Consider the following 20,947-nt stretch of genomic DNA (forward strand, 5'->3'; position numbering starts at 1 on the left):
ATAGGAGATTACATAACTTCATCCTCACAAACTAAAACGACACTTATCGCTACCTCCGAGACCGCTAAGTAGATCAGCAGTTGTTCGCCTAACTCCAGTTTTGACAGTAATGGAGGACTTGACAAATACCTTTTCAAATCCTTCAAAGCCCGCTGACATTCTGGAGTCCATTCGAAGTTGTTCTTCTTTTTGAGTAGTGAAAAGAAATGATGGCATTTCTCTGAAGACCGGGAAATGAACCTGCTCAAAGCGGCCAGTCTCCCCGTCAATCTTTGAACCTCTTTCATGCTTGATAGCCGGTCCAGGATGTCTTTGATGGCTTTAATTTTGTCGGGGTTAACCTCGATCACCTTCTGCGATACCAGGAATCCTTGGAACTTACCTAAGCTGACTTCGAAACATATTTATCGGGGTTAAGCTTCACGTTGTGCTTCCTTAAGATGTCAAAGGTTTCTTGTAGGTGTTTAAGATAATCACTTGCGTTCAAGGACTTATCCAGCATATCATCTATCTAAACCTGCATAGTTTCCCCTATTTGTTTCTCAAACATTTTATTCACGAGCCGCTGATAAGTGGCTTCGGCATTCTTTTGCCCGAAAGGCATCACATTATAATATATATGTCGAAGTTCGTTATGAACGAAGTTTTTTCCTGATCCTCCGGGCTCATCTTGATTTGGTTGTACCAAGAGTAAGCATCAAGGAAACTCATTAACTCATGTCCGGCCGTCGCATAAATCATTTGATCAATGTTTGGAAATAGGAACGAGTCCTTTGGGCACGCCTTATGAAATCCTTATAGTCTACGCACATGCAAAATTCTTTATTTTTATTTGGAACTACTACTACATTAGCTATCCAGTCAAGATATTTTACCTCTTGGATTGAACCAATATCAAGAAATCGAGTTACCTCTTCTTTGAGAAATTTGTTTTTGACCACGGGAATAAGACATTTTTCTGTCTTACCGGAGGGATGTTGAGATCCAGGCTTAGTTTGTGCACGGCCACTTCCGGCAGGATACCTGTCATATCCGCACGTGACCATGCAAACCAGTCAACATTAAATTTAAGAAATTTGATAATTCCAGATCTAAGCTCTGGGTTTAGTCATGTCCCCAAGTGGAAATTCCTCTCCAAGAACTTTTCAAACAATGCGACTTGTTCAAGTTCGTCCGCTGTGGATTTTGTTGTGTCCGTTTCTTCTGGTGCCTGGAAGTCTCTTGGTACCTGATAAGATTCTGATAACTTCTCCCCATGGTTGACTTCGCTCAGCTCGGGGATAGGCGACGGTTCCTGTAATTGCTATGTTGCATGCTCCTTGCCTTTACTACTGGAAACTGAGATTGAATTCATCTCCTTCGTCGTCGGTTGGTCTTCTCTTATTTGTTTAATTTCCTCGGGAGTTGAGAACTTCAGCAATTGATGATATGTTAATTGTACGACCTTCATCTCGTGCAACCATGGTGTCTCCAGGATAATATTGTAACCCATATTACCGTCCACTACCTCGAAAATGGTCGCCATCATCACCCCTTCGGCATTCGTGGGCAGAAAGATCTCTCCTCAGGTTGTCATGCTTGCCAGATTGAACCCGGCGACGAGTTTTGTGGTCGGAATGATACTTTCGGTCAGCTTGGCTTGTTTCGGCTCTCTCTACTTAGTAATATTGGCCGAACTTCCTGGTCCACCAAAACACGTTTAATTTTAAAATCTAAGATATTTAAAGAGATTACCAAGGCATCGTGGTGCAGCAGCAGTAGTCCATCTGCATCTTCCTCTATGACAGTAATGTCATCCTTAGCGACTTCCCGGAGTCTCTTACTATGGGCCACTGACACCTTCGTCTTTTTGCCGCCGAAAATGTCACTCCATTAATCTCATTCCCCCTGAATATCATATTGATCGTCAAGTGTGGGGGATCTTCTCCTGCTTTTGAAGGTTCTGCATTATCATGATTGCGGCTGTAGTTGTTTTTAGCCCGGTCGCTTAAAAATTCTCGGAGATAGCCGTTTTTCAACAATGTCACCACCTCCTAGCGTAGATGCCGGCAGTCCCATGTCTAGTGGCCGTTGGTCCCATGGTATTCGCACCACAAATTAGGATCCTTCTGACTAGGATCGGATCTCATTGGTTTCGGGAACCGTGCTTCTATAATGTTCCTCATAGCCGATACTAGCTCCACTACGCTGACGTTGAAGTTAAATTCGAAAAGCCTGGGTAGGAGGAATCTCGATAACCTAATATCTCCTCGTCCTGCAATGGCCTGTTATTCCGGCTACGATCAATTCTCCTATCGGTTTTGAATCTATCTGCCAACCGGAAACCTCTGTTGCATTCTTCGGTCTTTTTATAGGGCAAAAATCGACCCCGGGAAAACCGTTGATCTGTGTCAAAATCATCATTTAATTTCTCCTTATTTTTTTCCCGGTCCCGACCTTTGGTTGATGCCGAAAAATCGAGCTGATTGTCTTCAATTCTTATCTTTGACTCGTACCGGTTGTGAACATCCTCCCATGTCGTTGCTTGGAACTCAAACAGACTTTCTTTCAATTTTTGGGAAGCATCAGAACTTCTTGGATTCAGCCCTTTAGTGAATGATTCTGCTGCCCATTCATCTAGTGCGGCCGGGAGCAACATCCTTTCTTTCTGGAATCTATTCATGAACTCCCCCAACAATTCGGACTCTCCTTGTGCAATCCTGAATATGTCGGCCTTTCGGGCCTGTACCTTTCTAGCCCCGGCATGGTGTAACGACCCGACCGGTCGTTTTTGGAATTTACGCCCCGATCTTCCATTAACTGCTTCCCCTAAGTTCATTTCTGCTATTTTGGTTTGACGGGACGTTCGGTGTTGGAATTTGGAGTGTTTTGGGACACTTAGTCCCTAAATGAGAGCTTAAGAGTTGAAAAATGGTCCGTAATCAGAACAGTGTGAAGACGATCTCGGAATAGAAATCCGATGGTTCCGTTAGCTTCGTTAGGTGATTTCGTGGTTGGGAGCGTGTTCGAAATGTATTTTGGAAGTCCGTAGCTCATTTAGGCTTGAAATGCCGAAGTTTGAATTTTTGAAGTTTCCGGTCCGATAGTGAGTTTTTGATCCGAGGGTCGGATTGGAATTCCAGAAGTTGCAGTAGATCCGTCATGTCATTTGGGATGTGTGTGCAAAATTTCAGGTCATTCGGGCGAGGTTTGGTTAGGTTTTTGATCGAAAGTGTGTTTTGTTGGAATTTGAAGTTCTTAGGCTTGAATCTTTGATTTAATCGGACTTCCGGTGTTGTTTTAGGTGTTTTAAGGATTGGTACAAGTTTGAATAAGTTTATTAGGTGGTATTGGTGCTTTTGGTTGAGGTCCCGGGGGCCTCGGGATGATTTCGGATGGTCGACGGGAAGAAATTCTAAAGTGTGCAGCAGCAGATTTTGAGTCTTCTGGTATTTCCGCTTCTGCAGCTTGGGAACCGCAGAAGCGGAGCTGTAGAAGCGGCTTCTTCATCGCAGAAGCGATTCTAGGCATCTCCGCAGGAACCGCAGAAGCGGTCCCTTCCTCCGCGTAAGCGGGACCGCAGAAGCGGGATTTGTACTGCAGAAGCGGAGTTTGGCCTTAAGTGAAAAACCGTAGAAGCGGCTCGTGGTCCGCAGAAGCGGGACCGCAGAAGCGGTCCCTTGTCCGCAGAAGCGGAAACCCCTGGACAGAAATAGAGATGTCGAGGGTTTGAGTTCATAAGTTGCAAAAATCAATTGAGAGCTCGGTTCAAGGCGATTTTGAGTGGGATTTGAAGTGAAGATCACTGGGTAACGTTTCTTTGGTCCCTTCTTGTTATATTTCATCATTTTATAGTTAAATACACCATTGGAATTCGAATTTAGGATCAAAAATTGGAAGAAACTTCATAGACCTAATTATTGAGTTTTGAGTAGGCAATTGACCTCCGATTTGGGAGATTTTTATATGGTTAGACTCGTGAGGGTACGAGGGTTCTAAAAATGTGAAAATTATTCGATTCCGAGACATTGGCTGGAGGGGCATTTTGGTCATTTTACCTATTTTTGCGCCCTAGCTGTAAATTTAATAGTGGAATCAGTTGTTTGCAATATTACTTACGATATGTAATTGAATTGAATAGATTTGGGCCATCCGGAGTCGGATACTCGTGGCAAAAGTGTGATTTCGAGTTGATTTTGGTGCCGATTCGAGGTAAGTGGCTTGTCTAACTTTGTGTGGGGGACCTTTTTCCCTTAGGATATGATCTTGAATATTTGAATGCCCCGTACGCGAGGTACCGAGCGCGTACTTGAGCTAATTGTTGTAAATCCGTTTCTACTTGAAGTATTTAAATTGAGCTTTCTTGTTTACTTGTTCATCTTAACTGTAAGTTTGTACCTGTGCTAGCTTAGAGACTCATGTTTAGCTGGCTTACCTGCTTATTTGCTTTAACTGTGCTATTTGTACTCCGTGAAGCATGTTAGGCTATAATTTACTACTTCCTGTCCTGATTTTTAGCATTGTTCCGAGATTTAGAAATCGTTGTTGTTGTGTGTTTGAATTTGGGACTACGGGACGGCTTCCCGGGAGATCCCTCTGTACTTGAGATATTCTGGACTGAGGGTGCGGGATACCAAGAGATCCCTGGCACATGTGTTTCTATATATATATTGGGATACCAAGAGATCCACGGTTTACTTATTGAGGATACCAAGAGATCCTCGGGATACTAAGAGATCCCCGACTTAGTTATTGAGGATACTAAGAGATCCTCGGGATACCGAGAGATCCCCAGTGTTGATGATGAGGATACCAAGAGATCCCCCGGCTACTATTCCTTGTGAGGCCAGTTTTTCGTGTATTGTTACCTTTGCTTTCTATTACTGTTCTTCCTTATTTACCTGGTTTAGATTCTCGCTGTAGACTTTATTTAAACTATTTTTGTTATCTCATTATTTATTTTGTTACCTCAGTAGGGCCCTGACCTTCCTCGTCACTACCCAACCGAGGTTAGGCTTGGCACTTACTGAGTACCGCTATGGTGTACTCATGCCCTTCCTGCGCATGTTTTTTTCATGTGCAGATCATCCAAGTACCTCTACTCAGGCGCACTATCAGTGAGGCAGGAGGACTACGGAGACTTCGAGGTAGATCTGCTGCGTCCGCAGACCGACGAGTCTCCCTCTTACTCTATCTTTAGTACTTAGTTTTCCTTCTTTCGGTTGTTAGAAATTCTGGAGTTTAGAACCTTTACTATACACTTCTGTAGCCTGTGTTGCCCGTGAGTTTCCGGGTTTTGGGAATTGTTTTAGACTTGTGATATTGAGTTGTACTTGCCAAGCGGCATTCAGTACAGTTTTCTTTAGATACTTGATTTGATTCTCTCTATTTTTCCGCAATTACTATATTTCCGCAAATGCTAGGCTTACCTGGTCATGGGGACCAGGTGCCGTCATGACATGTTCACGGTTGGTGAACTAGGGTCGTGACAAGTTGGTATCAGAGCTCTAGGTTCATAGGAGTCACGAAACACAGGCCGGTTCATTAGAGTCTCGTTGATCGGTACGGAGACGTCTGTACTTATCTACTAGAGGCTATGTAACTGTTTAGGAAAAATCTTCGTCTCATTTGAATTCCTTGTCGTGCGATATTTTGACATCAATTCTAAACTTCTGACTTCTATTCTCTCACAGATGGTGAGGACACGCGCCACTCGAGATGATCAGGCACCCGCGCCCCCTACTGCAGCCACCAGAGGCCGGGGCTTGGGGAGAGGTTGAGGACGCGCACGTGGTGCAGCCAGAGCACCTACGCGAGCTGCCGCCGAGGTACCACCAGCAGATCTAGCCGGAGCCCAGGCACCTGGCACACCTACTACTGCCACTACTACTCCAGCGCTCCAGGAGACTTTGGCTCAGTTCATGAGCATGTACACCACCTTGGCTCAGGCGGGGTTGCTTCCCCTTGCTGCAGCCATATCCCAGGCCGGGGGAGGAGCACAGACTCCCGCCGTCCGCACTCCTGAGCAGCGAGTGCAGGTTGAGCAGGTTCCCGAGATTATTCCGGCACCGCCTGCAGCACCAGTTCAGCCCGAGGATGGGTCAGCTGCTTCAGAGGACGAGCAGCGCAGGCTTGAGAGGTTCAAAAAGTATGATCCCCCAGTGTTCAGTGGATTAGCATCAGACGATTCCTTGGGATTTCTAGAGGAGTGTCATCGTATTCTTCGCACTATGGGCATAGTGGAGTCCAACGGGGTTTCTTTCACTGCTTTTCAGCTTCGGGGAGCTGCCTATGATTGGTGGCGCACTTATGAGATAGACAGTCCAGTCGAGGCAGCTACACTGACTTGGACCCAGTTCTCGGATATGTTCATGAGAGAGTTTGTCCCCCAGAGTCTTAGGGATGCATGGCGCGCAGAGTTTGAGCATTTGCGCTAGGGTGCTATGACCATTTCAGAGTATGCTATCCGTTATACTAGGTTGGCCAGGCATGCACCGGCTTTGGTTGCTACAGTTCGGGAGAGAGTTCGCGGGTTCATTGAGGGTCTTATTCCACCCATCAGATCTAGCATGGCTCGAGAGATGGAGATGGACATTCCTTATCAGCAGGTAGTGAGCATTGCTAGGAGGATTGAGGGTATGCTTGCCAGGGAGCGAGGAGAGAGGGAGGCCAAGAGGTCTCGAGAGTCGGGCCACTACTCTGGTGCCCGTACCCCATCAGCAGGTCGTTATGGCAGAGGTTATTCGGGTCGCCCTGTGCATTCAGCTCTTCCAGCAGCCGGCAGTACTCCAGCTCCAGCTCCACCTCAGGAGCCTTACTATGCACCTCCAGTNCAGAGTGGAAATGGGAGTGCATCACCATGGATTTTGTATCTGGACCCCCACGGACCTTGAAGAAGTTTCATTCCATTTGGGTTATTGTGGACCGGCTGACCAAGTCCGCTCATTTCATTCCTGTGTGTACCACTTATTCATCGAAGCGATTGGCGGAGATTTATATCAGGGAGATCGTCCGTCTGCATGGTATTCCAGTTTCTATTATTTCGGACAGAGGTACTCAGTTTACATCGCGGTTCTGGAGAGCTGTGCAGCAGGAGTTGGGCACTCGGGTGGAGTTGAGCACAGCATTTCACCCCCAGACGGACGGACAGTCCGAGCGCACTATTCAGATTCTTGAGGACATGCTCCGTGCGTGCGTGATTGAGTTTGGAGGGTCTTGGGATCATTTCTTTCCATTGGCGGAGTTTGCTTATAATAACAGTTATCAGTCCAGCATTCAGATGGCACCGTATGAGGCTTTATATGGCAGGAGGTGTAGGTCTCCGATGGGTTGGTTTGAGCCGGGTAAGGCCAGGCTATTGGGTACAGAGATGGTTCAGGATGCATTGGAGAAGGTCAAGGTGATTCAGGACAGACTCCGTCCAGCCCAGTCTAGGCAGAAGAGTTACGCGGACAGGAAGGTTCGTGATGTTTCATATATGGTTGGTGAGCGGGTTCTGCTTCGGGTCTCGCCTATGAAGGGCGTCATAAGGTTTGGAAAGAAAGGGAAGCTGAGTCCAAGGTTTATTGGCCCTTTTGAGATCTTGAGGCGAGTTGGGGAGGTTGCTTATGAGCTTGCCTTACCTCCCAGCTTGGCCGGAGTTCATCCGGTATTTCATGTTTCGATGCTCCGGAGGTATCACGGTGATCCGTCGCACGTGTTGGATTTCAGTTCAGTCCAGTTGGACAAGGATCTATCTTATGTTGAGGAGCCAGTGGCTATTTTGGACAGGCAGATCAGAAAGTTGAGGTCAAAGAACATAGCTTCAGTAAAGGTTCAGTAGCGGGGTCAGCCGGCCGAGGAGGCGACTTGGGAGACCGAGCAGGATATGCGCAGCCAGTACCCTCATCTTTTCACTACTTCAGGTATGTTCTCTAGGCTCGTTCGAGGACGAACGAATGTTTAAGTGTAGGAGGATGTAACGACCCGGCCGGTCGTTTTTGGAATTTACGCCCCGATCTTCCATTAACTGCTTCCCCTAAGTTCATTTCTGCTATTTTGGTTTGACGGGACGTTCGGTGTTGGGATTTGGAGTGTTTTGGGACACTTAGTCCCTAAATGAGAGCTTAAGAGTTGAAAAATGGTCCGTAATCAGAACAGTGTGAAGACGACCTCGGAATAGAAATCCGATGGTTCCGTTAGCTTCGTTAGGTGATTTCGGGGTTGGGAGCGTGTTCGAAATGTATTTTGGAAGTCCGTAGCTCATTTAGGCTTGAAATGCCGAAGTTTGAATTTTTGAAGTTTCCGGTCCGATAGTGAGTTTTTGATCCGAGGGTCGGATTGGAATTCCAGAAGTTGCAGTAGATCCGTCATGTCATTTGGGATGTGTGTGCAAAATTTCAGGTCATTCGGGCGAGGTTTGGTTAGGTTTTTGATCGAAAGTGTGTTTTGTTGGAATTTGAAGTTCTTAGGCTTGAATCTTTGATTTAATCGGACTTCCGGTGTTGTTTTAGGTGTTTTAAGGATTGGTACAAGTTTGAATAAGGTATTAGGTGGTATTGGTGCTTTTGGTTGAGGTCCCGGGGGCCTCGGGATGATTTCGGATGGTCGACGGGAAGAAATTCTAAAGTGTGCAGCAGCAGATTTTGAGTCTTCTGGTATTTCCGCTTCTGCGGCTTGGGAACCGCAGAAGCGGAGCTGCAGAAGCGGCTTCTTCATCGCAGAAGCGATTCTAGGCATCTCCGCAGGAACCGCAGAAGCGGTCCCTTCCTCCGCATAAGCGGGACCGCAGAAGCGGGATTTGTACTGCAGAAGCGGAGTCTGGCCTTAAGTGAAAAACCGCAGAAGCGGCTCGTGGTCCGCAGAAGCGGTCCCTTGTCCGCAGAAGCGGAAACCCCTGGACAGAAATAGAGATGTCGAGGGTTTGAGTTCATAAGTTGCAAAAATCAATTGAGAGCTCGGTTCAAGGCGATTTTGAGTGGGATTTGAAGTGAAGATCACTGGGTAACGTTTCTTTGGTCCCTTCTTGTTATATTTCATCATTTTATAGTTAAATACACCATTGGAATTCGAATTTAGGATCAAAAATTGGAAGAAACTTCATAGACCTAATTATTGAGTTTTGAGTGGGCAATTGACCTCCAATTTGGGAGATTTTTATATGGTTAGACTCGTGAGGGTACGAGGGTTCTGAAAATGTGAAAATTATTCGATTCCGAGACGTTGGCTGGAGGGGCATTTTGGTCATTTTACCTATTTTTGCGCCCTAGCTGTAAATTTAATAGTGGAATCAGTTGTTTGCAATATTAATTACGATATGTAATTGAATTGAATAGATTTGGGCCATTCGGAGTCGGATACTCGTGGCAAAAGTGTGATTTCGAGTTGATTTTGGTGCCGATTCGAGGTAAGTGGCTTGTCTAACTTTGTGTGGGGGACCTTTTTCCCTTAGGATATGATCTTGAATATTTGAATGCCCCGTACGCGAGGTGACGAGCGCGTACTTGAGCTAATTGTTGTAAATCCGTTTCTACGTGAAGTATTTAAATTGAGCTTTCTTGTTTACTTGTTCATCTTAACTGTAAGTTTGTACCTGTGCTAGCTTAGAGACTCATGTTTAGCTGGCTTACCTGCTTATTTGCTTTAACTGTGCTATTTGTACTCCGTGAAGCATGTTAGGCTATAATTTACTACTTCCTGTCCTGATTTTTAGCATTGTTCCGAGATTTAGGAATCGTTGTTATTGTGTGTTTGTATTTGGGACTACGGGACGGCTTCCCGGGAGATCCCTCTGTACTTGAGATATTCTGGACTGAGGGTGCGGGATACCAAGAGATCCCTGGCACATGTGTTTCTATATATATATATATTGGGATACCAAGAGATCCACGGTTTACTTATTGAGGATACCAAGAGATCCTCGGGATACTAAGAGATCCCCGACTTACTTATTGAGGATACTAAGAGATCCTCGGGATACCGAGAGATCCCCAGTGTTGATGATGAGGATACCAAAAGATCCTCGGGATACCAAGAGATCCCCCGGCTACTATTCCTTGTGAGGGCAGTTTTCCGTGTATTGTTACCTTTGCTTTCTATTACTGTTCTTCCTTATTTACCTGGTTTAGATTCTCGCTGTAGACTTTATTTAAACTATTTCTATTATCTCATTATTTATTTTGTTACCTCAGTAGGGCCCTGACCTTCCTCGTCACTACCCAACCGAGGTTAGGCTTGGCACTTACTGAGTACCGCTATGGTGTACTCATGCCCTTCCTGCGCATGATTTTTTCATGTGCAGATCATCCAGGTACCTCTACTCAGGCGCACTATCAGTGAGGCAGGAAGACTAAGGAGACTTCGAGGTGGATCTGCTGCGTCCGTAGACCGACGAGTCTCCCTCTTACTCTATCTTTAGTACTTAGTTTTCCTTCTTTTGGTTGTTAGAAATTCTGGAGTTTGGAACCTTTACTATACACTTCTGTAGCCTGTGTTGCCCGTGAGTTTCCGGGTTTTGGGAATTGTTTTAGACTTGTGATATTGAGTTGTACTTGCCAAGCGGCATTCAGTACAGTTTTCTTTAGATACTTGATTTGATTCTCTCTATTTTTCCGCAATTACTATATTTCCGCAAATGTTAGGCTTACCTGGTCATGGGGACCAGGTGCCATCATGACATGTTCACGGTTGGTGAACTAGGGTCGTGACACGTGGGCCTTAATGAAAGAATCCGTGAGCATCTTAAACGAATCTGTGGAATGCTCGGGCAAGAGTGAATACCATGTTAGGGCTCCCTTTGTGAGGGTTTCCCCAAATTTCTTCAGTAAGACTGACTCAATCTCGTACGGAGCTAGATTGTTCCCCTTCATTGCCGTTGTATAGGTGGTTATGTGTTCCAGAGGATCTGAAGTCCCATCATATTTTGGCACGTCTGGCATTTTGAACCGCTTCGGGTCAACTCTGGTGTCGCGCTTAGTTTAAATGGCAATTGGGTATATTTCTTTGAACTCGATCCTTTCAACACTGGTGATGCGCCTGGAATCTAATCCATTCAGGCATTTATTTCCCTCATAAAGTGCATGAGTTCGATTTTAAAGGGATTATTCTCATTATTGTTACCGGATCCGCTACTGTTCCCTCCGGCCCTGTCAAAGCTGACTTCGCCCCTTGGGGTATTGTTTTCGACCCTTGTTGTTTGGTTTATGGGAGCACCAGAAGGAACTAGACCTCGTCCATTTGTGTTGTTGGAAGCACCCGACATCGCCTGCCTCAATTCCGTCATGACCTGATCCCGCCGTGAGTGATGGCCCATAATGGCCTTTTGCTGCTCCCTCAGGATCCTTACGGTTTCAACAATATGCTCGTCTTCAGCATCATCAGGAGTTGCTTCTCGAACATGTTGCGGATATTGCCTGCCATGAACCAATGTGGTCTCACCCCCTCGTTGCGGGTATCACTGATGGAATCTTCGTGCTGAGGCTGGTTTTTCTTGGCCTCATTGTTGTGTGTGACGTTGACATCGTTATCTGCCATTTTTTTGTGATTGTTTCTAAGAACAAAGAATCAAACAGGTTAGAAATAGATGCAAGGATCAACTCAATTACACAACTGTCTAAGACCCACACTGGGTGCCAAATTGTTTGCCGTAAAGCGGTACAGTTGAATTTATACGTAGTTCATAGACAAGTGAATCGATTTGATCCTAAAATGATAAATGAATTAAACAAGAAAGTAAGACTTAGCCTTGAAATCGAAATAAAACAGCAAAAATCTCCTTTCGGGGAGGGGAGCTTCCGGGGTCAGTAAGAACAATATTAATAATCAAGAGGATAAATAGTATTAAGCTTTTGAGCAAAGTATAGTATTAGCTTGTCAGAAAATTCGTCTCTTACAACGGTTGTAGAGTTCATTATTTATAGTTGCACTTAGGGAACAAGGTCCTAGGATCAAGCCCCTTTTTAATGACAATTATGAGGATCATTGAAGAATGTATAATGGTTGGCAGTGAATGTCATATTTTCTGGAACGGACCATTTGCTTAATGTTGTAGAATATTCTCTATTAAATGCTACCGGGTGGTAGGCATTTATTTCACCTTTATGTATACCATTCTCTCCGATAACAAACGAGGTCGTTACCTTCGGTCTTGACTGTCTTCTGTCTTCGGCTCCACGTGTCGCTTTATCATGCGAGCATTAAATATGAACATATTTTACCCTGTACAGATATGCTCTTAAATTAGATAACTCATACATAACAAATTACGTATTACTATTATTTATAACATTATAATGTCTCCATGACTACTTCCATAAATAATAGTAGCAATTTTTGTTCATTATTGCTCCCTCCGATCCATAATAAGTGACCAATTTGCTTTGGGCACTCCCATTAAGAAAATACTTATGGGTAAGGTTTTGACATCCTCCCCCTTAACCCCCCGGCGGGGGGCAGATGGAGTATTGACGAAGATGCTTGGGACTGAACACATCCCCCTTTACTTAGTAGGGCTTAGGAACGATGTTGTCAAATGATTGTTGAATATAGTTACTCACCTCACAGCCCAATTTTCTAAATTCTAGACAAAAATAGTTAGTATGACTAAATTAACCTTAATTAAATGTTGCAGCATAATTAATGTGAGAAGTAAAAGACTTTTTAGGGTACACGAGGGTAGTTTTGAAAAAACAAATTGAATTGTTTCTTGGTTATATAAATGAATACTTATTTTGGACCAAAATAAAAAAGCAAATTGGTAAGTTATTGTGGACCGGACGGAGTAGTAATAATACTACAATCATTATTGTAATTTTGTAAAATTAGTTCGTGGATGAAAGAAATGGTCCTCTAAACGGTCAAATTTCATAATTTCTCTACCTTAACAACATGAGAATGCGCGTAGATGAGTAGTCCACACCTGTTCTTTAATGCAAGCCGAAAAAAGAGTTCACTGATTTAATTAAACTCTTTTTTTCCTTTTCTGAAGAAAATCTAGCTGCCTTTCTCTCTCTAGAGGCAAAAATCCTCAGATGTTACTCTCTCTCTCTCTCTCTCTCTGTAAATCATTACATACACTTGGAGTGTATGTAAATACACCAAAAACCCTAGAGTAACTCTCCGATCGATCTCCATGGCCAGCGAACATGAAAGCCTCCGATTATTCAATTAACTGATTTCAGCTGATTTTTCTTCCATTTATTTTTGTGAAGTTTCATTGTTCGTGTTTGCTGGGATTGGTGTGTCGGTTGTTGAAGAAATGTATAAGAACCAGCTACAGGAGCTGGCACAGAGGAGCTGCTTCAACTTGCCGTCCTACACATGTATAAGAGAAGGTCCCGATCACGCGCCGCGGTTCAAGGCGACGGTGAACTTCAACGGCGAGATTTTCGAGAGTCCTAACTACTGCTCCACACTTCGTCAGGCCGAGCACTCCGCCGCTGAGGTTGCACTCAATGCACTCGCTAGTCGTGGTCCTTCTAACTCCCTCGCCGCTAGAATTCTCGTGAGTTAATTTTCAAATTTTAGGGTTTTTCCGTAAATGTTTATGTGTTGCATTTATGGTTTGTATTGGTTGAGTTTAGCTGTATAAGGAATGCTGATCTTCTATGGTAAGAGGTTGGGTAGAATGGTAAAAACGTCTTTTTGAGGTGAGGTAGCAGAAATGTTAATAAGCTTTAAGACTTTGCCATTATTAGCCTAAAAGTAAGCATTGATTGGTAACCTGGAAAACAGTGACTATCATGCCGTAACTGGTTAAATTATACTGATGGTGTAAAAAAAAAATTGTCAGTGCATATAATTGAATTCCTGAGTTATCTCCTCTTTTTTCTAGTTGAAGTTGTAGGAGAGCTGTGTGTAAGATATTTGGCTGTTGGATTCTCGGCTTCTTATATGGTTGTGAAATTGTGTCTAATGTAATTTGACGGAATTAAGTTTGTTTTGAATATGTATTTTTTTCCAGCAACTGTAAAGTCTGCCAAATTACTTGACTGTTGTGTGACTTGAAGTGTTGGACACTTCTTTTTGGAAGTTCTGGAACTATATGTACATAATGTGCATTTTAGAGTTAAATGTGGATATAGCTAGAACTTTTAAATTTATCAACGCACATTTTAGAATTTGACACATACAATGGCCTATCAATGTGTATCATGTATGACTGTCTGTTCTGTCTCCACTTTCTCCTGCCTAAGTTTACATCAATAGGTTTGGGATAAATCATTTTTAAGTTGTAATATTTTGATATTCTATGACTTGATGCTTCACTCAGGAGGGCTTCCTAGTGATTTCCTTATTATCAGTTATCCAAGATTCATTTCTATTGCTGGAAAGTCTCTCTTGCATATGTCAAACTTAAGCTTACCTTTAGCTTTAATTGTCATTTCAAACTTGAGCATATTTGATTTTTATCTTTAAGTTGGATGTTTAAAAGATTATAATTGAACTATAATAATATCATAATGATATATGATTTAGGCCTTTGAGACCGAAGTAACATGTGGACTTGGACGGGGAATGGACTCATATTTTGGGAAGTGTACACTCATATTAGGCGTCTCTTAATGTGGATTATACTCAGCACATTACAGATGATAGAGTAGGCATTTGCATTATTCTTTTAGGAGTAGAAACTGGGGAGTCAGAACAACAGAAGTGGGACTCTTCTAGTGGAAGTGGTGCAATCATAATGATAGAGTGTAAGTGAAACAATGAAATTGGTGGTTGAGTAGTTAATATCATTCACAATACTTCATATTGTTGAACTTTTGATAAGTGAAGTGGTCCTAGCTAAGTTGGGTACTGTAAAAACAACTGGTATCTTGTGTCTTTTGTGAAATAAGAGAAACATGGGAAGAGTTATTGTTCACTAATATAATGTATTGGTTTTCTCTTCTTTACTAGTTTCCCGGGCTCGGTCTAGCGGTAAGAGCGCTGCGAGTAATGTATGGGTTAGGTGCACGTTAAGCCATAGACAAAAGTCTGGTATTTAAGTGGAGAAAGTAGAGGGCCTGGCACATTGTCCACCGAGTTGCAAACCTTGCGCCCAAAAGAAGACTTATATTTTGCTTTGTATTGTTAAATCATCTTTGTTGAGAAATTTGTGGTTTGGTGAACTTAGTTCCTTTGTTTAGGGTTTAGTTCCTTAAGTTTTATCTCCATATCAAAAAAGAAGTTCCTTATGTTTTTATCTTAGAGCTAGACAGGTCTAAGTTTCCCAAACCGATATCTCTAAGAATTACTGCCATCATTAATTCTGTTCAATTTTTTTAAAAGAAAGTATGGATTTTTTCTCTTATTGTATTGGTGCATTTTTTAGGTATAGATCCTGTAATGTCATAGAGGAGATTAAAAACCCATTTGTGCACATGTATAATGCGGCCCATCGATGTCTTTGCAACGGAAACATCTATATATTGGTGTTTGTACTATATAGGGATATGTAAAATTCATCTAGTCATTGGAGATGTAGCTGCCAAGTATTGGCACAAATCTTTTTGCAGGCTCATACTTATGATTGGTTCTTTGCTTCAGTAGCAAAAAGAAAAAGAAAAACTAATGATTTGTTGTTTGCTTTCGTCATGCTTATTTTCTAATTCTGTTATCTACAATTTGCAGGATGAGACGGGGGTATATAAGAATCTGCTACAGGAAGTTTCACAAAGAGTAGGAGCATTATTGCCAACATATACAACCTTTAGGTCCGGTGTAGGACACCTTCCCATCTTTACCTGCACAGTAGAATTGGCAGGCGTCACATTTACGGGAGAGCCAGCTAAGAATAAGAAGCAAGCTGAAAAGAATGCAGCAATGGCAGCCTGGTCATCTCTGAAACTATGTATGTTATCTGAATACCTACTGAGCTAATTGATATTTGCTGGATAAAATTGTAACTTCGGAAATCTTATTTCTTTATGAAGAGAGACTCTAAAGTTGTATTTGGGCTTGTGCACCCCCCCCCCCCCCCACCCACCCAAAACCCCATATTTGTCTCTTTGGCCATTTCATGCTTGTGGAGGGATTAGCCTTCCGCTCTCTACCGTTCAACTCTTAGAATTAGAAATTTTTTCCATCTTTTGTCTTAACATATGTAGAGGGTATGTGTGACATATTTTGCTTGCGCATGATTATAGAACTAATCTCATCCCCAAACAAGTTGGGGTCGGCTTTATGAATCCTCACTGACCATGTTTCTCCATTTAAATTCATCTTAGCCCAACATAACTCAAAATATGATAAAAATAAAAAGTACTAGAAGTTCTCTATATATTCAATTAGCATAAAAATCTTAGATAGGGTTAAGCTCCTAGAAAGCATAAGTTCTAAAGTAAATGTACTAACATGACTAAAGATACATCCCCTACTAATTGATATTGCTTATATAGATCTTTTTCATTCGTTGTGCCCTATCTTTTGCTAAATCTGCATGGATTCCAAGAAATTGTAGTTTTTTCAAGACAACTTCCTTCGATATGATTTTAGGTCTATCTCATTCCTTTTTAGCACTTTCATTCTAAGTTGCTCGGACACGGGTGCGGATCTAGAAGTCGGATCCTTCGAGATGTAGATTCTAAGATTCGGGATATGGATCCTAGTACGGATACGGGTGCGGGGATCCGGCTAAAAATAATTCAAAAAATAAAAAATAAAACTATTTCTAGATTATGAGAAATTTTATGTAATACTTATGTATAGATTGTAAAGTATGAATTTGTTTTTTATTCTTAAGTTGTAGATAAGTAAAGGATTGATTTCCTAGATGAGGTATGCTATTCTCTTCAAATTTAATCCTAGTTTTGATTTTGATTTCGGCAATCAAGTTGTATCTCATCTCGAATTTTTTCATCCCTCGTGGTCACAGTACCCAAAATAGTTTGACCAGATCTGGTACGGATAACACCCACACCCATACTAGTATCGTGTCGACATGGGTGCGGCACCTAAACTACCGTGTCGGAGCAACTTAGCTTTCATTCTCCATGGTTTCATACTCGAGGACCGATGCATTGTGAGGTTAACACAGGACATACCAAATCATCTCAAGCACCTTCTCTCCTTTTATCTTCTATGTTTACTAGTTGCACCTTGTGGCAAATGTGATCATTTTTAATCATGTCTAATCTTGTATGACAAGTTGACAATCCCTACTAGTACGGCACTTACTGTATGTGCTGTAAATTTTACTATTGTACTGTTGGTTTCATGCAAGGGTATGTAATGAAACTTTGTTTGGTTTATTGAAACAAAATGGCTTGATTTTCTCGAGAGAGGTTCAGGGGCTTTTACTTCGATGATAGTGGAGTGCCTCTGCTGGAAGAACTGCAAGGAGAACCTCATTCTCAAAAAAACAAAAATTCAAGGAGCAGCTGAAGAGTAGACAGGGTGAAGAATTGTTGCAAAAGTAGGAGAAAAGGAGCAAGAATAAGGGATCACAAAAGAGTGTAGTTAGTGATTAGAACTAGCAAACAGATGAAATCAGTTGATTTCTATGGATGCTAAAGACATCTAATAGATGATGTTGACTGTCAGTTATGTTTACCTTTGGGAACATTGACCATAGGACAGCCTTCCTAACACATACAAATAGTTAGCTTGAGAAATAGAAAGAAAGATGGAAAGATTGATAGAGAAGACAAAGCCTGGAGAATAAGACTTTTTGGAGTCAACTGAAACTTTATTTGAGACTCTAACCACAGAAGCTGTATCAAACTTTTGGGAAGGAGAAGTGGAATCAAACTTGGAGCATGAGTTTTTACTTGAGGCTCATCTTGACTCTTAAAACTTGATGAGTTCTAAATATTACCCCTTCACAGCCCTTCCCACTAGAAAAGAAAAAACCAAAAAGAAAAAGAAACTGAGTTGCATTGACCAGCAGAAAATGAAACCTGCTGATTTGTCACTTTTCTTGTGCATGTACCATATCAAGCGTATTGGGACAGTTTTCCTTCCGTAGTATTAGTAGCATCCTTCTGATGAATATTATCGAATCTCCTCATGCTTTACTTGGATTATACTGCATTATGTGTATGGTAGTAAGAAATGGGCTATGGGCTATAAACCATATAAGGAGATCAAATATTCCACATCCCACCAGTGTGCGACAACTCAACACCCCCCTCCCCCGGCACGCCCAAGCCTGCCAACTGGAGTGACAACATAATATGGGGGCCCAACATCAGGTAAATCAAGAATTGAAATTGGTCTGGCGTTGATACCACGTTAAGAAAAGTAATATGGGCGCCCAAAAGCCATGAGGTGAAGATTGCCTAAGACCATATAAGTAGACCAAATATTTCACATTCTACCCATGTGGGACAACTTAACAGTAGTAATTGAACAGCAGCTGGTGAGGAGGGCAATGACTAGTGACGTGAAGACAGCTTCCCGGATGATAAACCATTAAACAGTCACAAGCACATAACCTCCTGCCTTTTGTTTATTTTCATCGCTTATCACGTAGCAGGTCCATATTTGTTTCACAAGCTCCACAGAGTGGCCCTTTACGAAAATGTGATCTCAAGTGCACACGCATGCATGTGTCTTGGTTTTGCCAGGCCATACTTGAAGGTTGAATTGTGAGGCAAGGCAGTCTGCATGCTTGTCTAAGTAATTGAAAGGATGAAAATAGTACATGCTATGAGACTTTTCTTGAGCTGGTTGACTCTCATACTGCCAATTCCTTGCAGCAATAATCTAGGAGTATTAACTTTTTCAACAGTATAATGATGTCAAGTGCAGTTTCAGTGTGATAGTCTAATGTTTGCTTCTATTGTGCTTACAAATGATTATTTGGTCAATTAGGCATGATTGTTTATTTTTGATGGTAGGGTTTACATAGAATGTTTTCACTGATGCACTTGGATATTTGTCTGAACATTTGTCTTTTCAGAGATATGGCATGAATTTTCAATTCTGATTTCTTGTTTTTGTTCCTTTTGGTTTTGTTCAGTATCACAATTGATATGCACTTTGATATGTGATAAAAAACTTTAGGTTTGACAAGCTTTTACTTTTTTTTCCATCCAGTGGCACAGCAGTCTGAAAGTTCAGTACCAGATAGAGGTAAAAATGATGAGCAAGAGCATGTAATTGTGGCACGTGCTCTGAGAAAGTATATTTTGAAGGCAAAACTGGCTAAAGTACCATTTCCAATTAAATTTCCAATACCTAATCCCAGACCATCAAGTATACAGCAGCTTCCATCTTCGACATCAAAAATCCTTCCCCTAATATGCCCAAGAACTGCTGCTCGCACTAGACCAATCAGTCCATTATGTGTAAAAACTGCTTCTCAAAGTCGACCTATTAGTACTACAGGAAGTAATACATCCTTGAGTCCAAGAACAGCACAAGCAATCAGTAGTATTATAAATGAAAGCTTTTCCATGGAGAGCCACAGTGTTCGAGCAGATAAGTTCCCTGCCGTTGGTGCAGCGCCATATATTCCTATCAGGCATTTTGGTCCACACCATAGAATGGCGCCTCCAGTGACAATAAGGAATGCAGTTCCTGTTTTCTCCGCACCACCACTTCCGCCACCATCTCAATCTCCAAGGGCAATGAGGCCACCAGGATTCGGAGTGGCACCACCTGTCTGTGTAAGACAGACAGTGCCAGTTTATGCTGCTCCCCCTACACGGTCAGAGGAACTACCGGTGTTAGATCCAGCACTTGAAGTAAGGAAACCCCCATTTTCTAGAACTGCACCTGTTCGAGTTGAGGAACAACTGGCTCTAAAGGAACCGGAAATTCAGGTGCATGATTCATCAATTAAAGTGGCTCCATCACCACAATGCCTCTCAGAGGTCCATGTTGAGGAGCGACCAGGCTCTCGAGTCCAACCAGCTCAGCTAGAGAAGCCAACTGATTTTAACATTTTACCAGTTCAAGTTGATCCAGTGGCTTCAAAGAACTCAGCAACGCCAACAGATGTGACTGGGATTGCAGCTGACAAGAAGCTGCAAGAGTCTGAAGAGATAGAGAAATTGGAACAGCTGAAGATCTGATGTGATCTCGGGAATGGGATGTTCTAAAATGCAGGAACGTTTGATGTAGGCTGTTGTACTGGTGCTTATCTTGTAAGTCTTTATGTAAGCTTAAAATTTTCAGTTCCTTTTACATTCTATTTAGAAGAGTCTCCTGTGGAATAGGTTTAGCTGCCTTTGCCCCCGGTTCTTGAGTTCAAAGCGCAGTTCACTGCCAGCAATCCTTGAAACTGTCTCTGGTTATTTGGAGAATGGATATGTAGTTATAATAGAAGTCAATATATGTAAGGTTCTTATCAGAAATTATTTAGTATGAGCAAGTAGTAAGTGTACTTCTCTATCAGATCTTTCCTAGGGTATGCAGGTGCCTACTGGTTAAAGTCTTAGCTTGTTGCTTCTGTGAAATAGTCTACCGATATAAAATGCAATATGCCTTTCTGCTTTTATCTTTTCCACTTTTTTATAGTGAACTAGCTTAGCTCTTTACTTTTCTTTTTCTCTTCCTCTTTTCATTCATTATGGTGACAATCTGTCATACATTCATTTTAAGTTCCACGAAGTAGGCCAACGCAGACTGACTGTGGCTCTAAAGGTGGATAGTTCTCCCATTAAATAATTATTCACCGAGGTCCATGCGGAAGAGTTATTAGTTAAGAAGTGGTAGACAAACTAAAGAATCTAGGTTTATGATTAGCCACCGATTGAATGCACACTGAAAAGTTCAAAAATGATTAGGCTGTTAAAGCACATCTTCTTGATTATTCTGTCTCTTTTTGAAAATCATTTAATTTTAGCCTACCATTTTATCTTTGATAACATGACTTATTGAGGCCCCTTGATGTCAAAGTTCATTCTTTTATAAGAAGAGAGAAAATAAAAAATTATCTTGGACTCTCATCTTCAATCATTTAAAATGATCATATTAGTACTTTGCATATATTTGACAAATATGTTAATTTTTATTTTTACTTTCTTAAACTCTGTGAAATCAAACGTCTTTACATAAA

The 20,947-nt window shown here is 42.2% G+C and overlaps 1 protein-coding gene across 1 annotated transcript; it reads left to right on the plus strand.

Annotated features, from left to right (window-relative positions):
- The first annotated feature begins 12,884 nt into the window (after positions 1–12,884).
- On the plus strand, positions 12,885–20,386 carry LOC109240141 (double-stranded RNA-binding protein 2-like). Its single transcript, XM_019406766.1, has 3 exons — positions 12,885–13,459; positions 15,574–15,793; positions 18,982–20,386. Exons 1-3 carry the CDS (start codon positions 13,214–13,216, stop codon positions 19,959–19,961), a joined length of 1,446 nt encoding a protein of 481 aa, XP_019262311.1. The 5' UTR covers positions 12,885–13,213; the 3' UTR covers positions 19,962–20,386.
- Positions 20,387–20,947: the final 561 nt, after the last annotated feature.

The sequence above is a fragment of the Nicotiana attenuata genome, unplaced genomic scaffold, assembly GCF_001879085.1.
Source record: "Nicotiana attenuata strain UT unplaced genomic scaffold, NIATTr2, whole genome shotgun sequence".
Classification (NCBI taxonomy): domain Eukaryota; kingdom Viridiplantae; phylum Streptophyta; class Magnoliopsida; order Solanales; family Solanaceae; genus Nicotiana; species Nicotiana attenuata.

What these genes read in the sequence shown, in the direction of transcription:
- LOC109240141 (XM_019406766.1), top strand. Translation starts at nt 13,214, where the DNA reads ATGTATAAGAACCAGCTACAGGAGCTGGCACAGAGGAGCTGCTTCAAC. An exon ending in CCCTCGCCGCTAGAATTCTC is followed by an intron (nt 13,460 to 15,573) that starts GTGAGTTAATTT and finishes TACAATTTGCAG; the next exon opens with GATGAGACGGGGGTATATAA. An exon ending in CTGGTCATCTCTGAAACTAT is followed by an intron (nt 15,794 to 18,981) that starts GTATGTTATCTG and finishes TTTTCCATCCAG; the next exon opens with TGGCACAGCAGTCTGAAAGT.